This window comes from Raphanus sativus, unplaced genomic scaffold, assembly GCF_000801105.2.
Source record: "Raphanus sativus cultivar WK10039 unplaced genomic scaffold, ASM80110v3 Scaffold4450, whole genome shotgun sequence".
Lineage (NCBI taxonomy): Eukaryota > Viridiplantae > Streptophyta > Magnoliopsida > Brassicales > Brassicaceae > Raphanus > Raphanus sativus.
This window is the reverse complement of record NW_026619752.1, coordinates 1-3,482: the sequence shown is the minus strand read 5'-3', so window position 1 is coordinate 3,482 and position 3,482 is coordinate 1. Positions and strand designations below refer to the sequence as shown.

The 3,482-nt window shown below is 37.9% G+C and overlaps 1 protein-coding gene across 1 annotated transcript; it reads right to left on the bottom strand.

The window, feature by feature from the left end:
* Positions 1 to 451: 451 nt before the first annotated feature.
* On the bottom strand, positions 452 to 1,723 carry LOC108834087 (uncharacterized). Its single transcript, XM_018607449.1, has one exon. It carries the CDS (start codon positions 1,721 to 1,723, stop codon positions 452 to 454), a length of 1,272 nt encoding a protein of 423 aa, XP_018462951.1.
* Between the last annotated feature and the right edge of the window lie 1,759 nt (positions 1,724 to 3,482).

Sequence of the window (3,482 nt, the reverse complement as noted above, 5' to 3'; positions counted from 1 at the left end):
ATCAGTACTCCTCGAAATGCAATTAAAAATTTACTAGATTCGACCATTAATCATACCTCCCAATAAGGCAATATGAAAAATATGGAGCGTTTCTTCCATCTAGATAATTCCTCATTGTCTTTGTCTCCTAAATCTTCATCTTCATCAGATTCACTGACTTCGTCCTCGTTATCAGATGGTATCTCAACTCTAGCAGCTCTTTTTTTCCCAGCCTGTTTTCTATTACCAAAAACATTCTTGTAATTTCTCAGCACAAACGAGACATTCCTACCAGTGAGTATCCTCCCCTTTGTCCCATGTTCAGTTTTTCCATCAAACCAAGACTTCTTTGCTCTGAAACTATGTAGTGGAGGCAAACTTTTACGGTGACACATAAAAGCAAATTTCCTGCTATGTTTCAGCCACAAACTATCTGTGTGCTTCCCGCATATAGGACAACCCATTTTACCGTTCACTTTACACAACCAGCAAGATTCCCATACGCTGGGAAATCACTAATAGTCCAAAGAAGCATTGCCCTAAGCGTAAATGTTGTCTTACTGACTGCATCGTAAGTTAACTCGCCTATGCACCACAGATGATTTAAATCTTCTATAAGGGGTTCTAAGTAAACATCTATACTATTACCCGGTTGATGCGGTCCTGGAATCAGTAGATTGAGCATGATGTTCTCCTCCTTCATACATAGGTCAGGAGCCATGTTGTAATTAACCAGTAACACAGGCCAACAACTGTATCGGCTGCTCTTCATATTGAAGGGATTAAACCCATCGGTTGAAAGCCCAAGTCGCAAGTTCCTCTCCTCCGCTGCAAAAGACGGATACTTGTCATTCATTGACTTCCAAGTAAAAGAGTCTACTGGATGGCGCAGTTTCCCATCTGTGCTCTTGTTACTGAAATGCCATCTTAAGTCCATTGTAAGTTGCTCCGATCTGAACATCCTTTTCAGACGAGGTATTAATGGAAAGTATCTCAAAACCTTCTGTGGAACACTCTTCTTGACTTCACCAGTGTGCATGTTGGTCTTCCATCTAGACGCCTTGCATTTTGGGCATCTCTCAGCCTTCTTAAGCTTCTTTCTAAATAAGCAACAGTCGTTCACACAAGCATGAATCTTTTGATATCCCATATAAAAATATTTCAAAAACTTCTTCACATCATAGGTTGAGGTGTGCAACACGTTGTCTTCAGGTAACATGTTTGGCAGTGTTTGCAGTAAGTCATCAAAGCTCTTGTCTGACCACCAATTCTGAGACTTTATCCTAAACAACGAAACAACAGCTGATAGCTTGCTATGACTCGAACACGTTGGATACAAAGGGGTTTTAGCCTCTGCAAGTTTTGCTAGAAACTCATCTTCTTTCCTGTCCTCACCCTCAACTGACTCACGTAACTTTGATCCACTAATGGTTAAATCTTCATCTAAACATTTTGCAGCTTCATATAAACTAAGGATCTCAGCATATCTCAATCTATCTTCACCTTCCACTACAGAAACAGAGTTACCTTCTCCATGGTGAAACCAATCCGTGCGTACCTTGTAGGCGCCATCCATTCCATTTATAACCAAATGAGAGACAACCTCCTCACTTGTATGCCGATCTAGATTGCGGCATCGGGCACATGGACATACAATCTTCCCATTTACTCCTAACTTAGCACTAACAGCATTGACAAAAGCCCGAGCACCTATCTCATTGGCAGAATCAACTCTTGAGTTCATGTAAACCAAAGCAAAAAAAATTAAGTAAGCACAATATTTTTTTAATGCATAAACTGAAAATTTAAACATATGTACATACATGCATAAATGGACCCATGACTTGTCCAACATTGTTTGCTACAACCTAGTTACGACCCTTGCCACAGTTCAAACAAGCGTACATGGTTCAAGCAACAAGAACAAAAAATGAATAATTGGTTAACTTGGTGAAACACTTGTGTTTTCGAACTCTTCATAGTGTTAACCGCAAACAACAAACGCATTGTCTACCAAAATTCTAGAAAGGATTACAAAATTAGCAGAAGAAAATAGATGAGTCTAACCTTCACTCAATAGACGTAAGACGGGGAAGACACGAACCCACACCTGCGACAAATAGATGCATCAAGTTCAACAAATGAAAACGAGGGATGCAAATCTTTGATCCAAGCTTCAATCTCTCTTGATATGTAACCTTATTGTTTGACTCGCATGGAACAGAGTCCCAAATAACTTTTAAAAAAAGTTGACCAAGTGTTAACATTCGAAATCAATGCAGAAACTATTATAAGAACATAAATAATTATGAAATGCAAGCTTGTTTGTCTGTTTCCCAGTAGATCCTTGAGGTACAACAAAGATATATTTCGTGTTCTTCGTAGTGTCTAACCATTAGAATCAGTTATGTGTTTTTTTTTCATTTAAACAATCAGCTAGAGAGATTGAAGATTGGATAAAATTCAACAAAGATATAAACCACAACGATAAAAACGAGGTATCCAAATCAAAACTCTGAGAAGGCTTCCAAACAACAAGATTTTTTGACATTGAAAACATAATCGCTGGTGAAATCAGAGATGAACCCATGGGAGAGTGATACAGAACATCGAAACATAACTAATCACAACATCGAGCAGACCCAAAACCTATTGATACGCTAAGAACTCACCTTTAATTTTGAATCGGGGATTGAAATCGGAGGTGAGGAGGGCTGAATCGAATTGGGTGCAAAGAGAAATCCAGATTACGAGTGCTGAGCGAAGAGAAATCGAGTCGGAGAGGGTGGAGAGAGCAGAGCTTGTCGGCTCGATATGGAGACGAAGAAGAAGTAGAAATGTTTTTTGTTTTGTTTTTTTTATTAATGCTATGGAATCTTTGGTTTTCTTATTTGGCCGCGAAATCCATCTTTTTTTTCTAAGTGTTGGCGCTAATTCTAAATAATTGGCTGATTAGTGCGTTTTTAATCAGGTAATTACGGATTTTTGGGCCTAGCATAAGTATAATGCTATCACTTTGATATCCAGAATTCCAAATACCTTTCCATAGCAGTTTCGTAAATTGTGCTATTATAATCTGCTATGAAAAGCCATATTTGTTGTAGTGTAATCATTAATCAGTTTAGAATCACCAGGAAGTTGAATAAATCTCATAGGAGTTATGAGGAAGAAGCTATCCCACTTTCTATTCAGGTGATTCCATATTAGCATGATCGGACATATGGCAATATCTTCATGATTCTTATCAAACAAGAAGGAACAAAGATTTAAGAAGCTTAATTTATAATCATTAATCAGTTTAGAATCACCAGGAAGTTGAATAAATCTCATAGGAGTTATGAGGAAGAAGCTATCCCACTTTCTATATAGGTGATTCCAGATTAGCATGTACGGACATATGGCAATATCTTCATGATTCTTATCAAACCAGATGGAAAAAGATGTAAGAAGCTTGATTTCTAATCATTTATCAGTTTAGAATCACCAGGAAGTTGAATAAATCT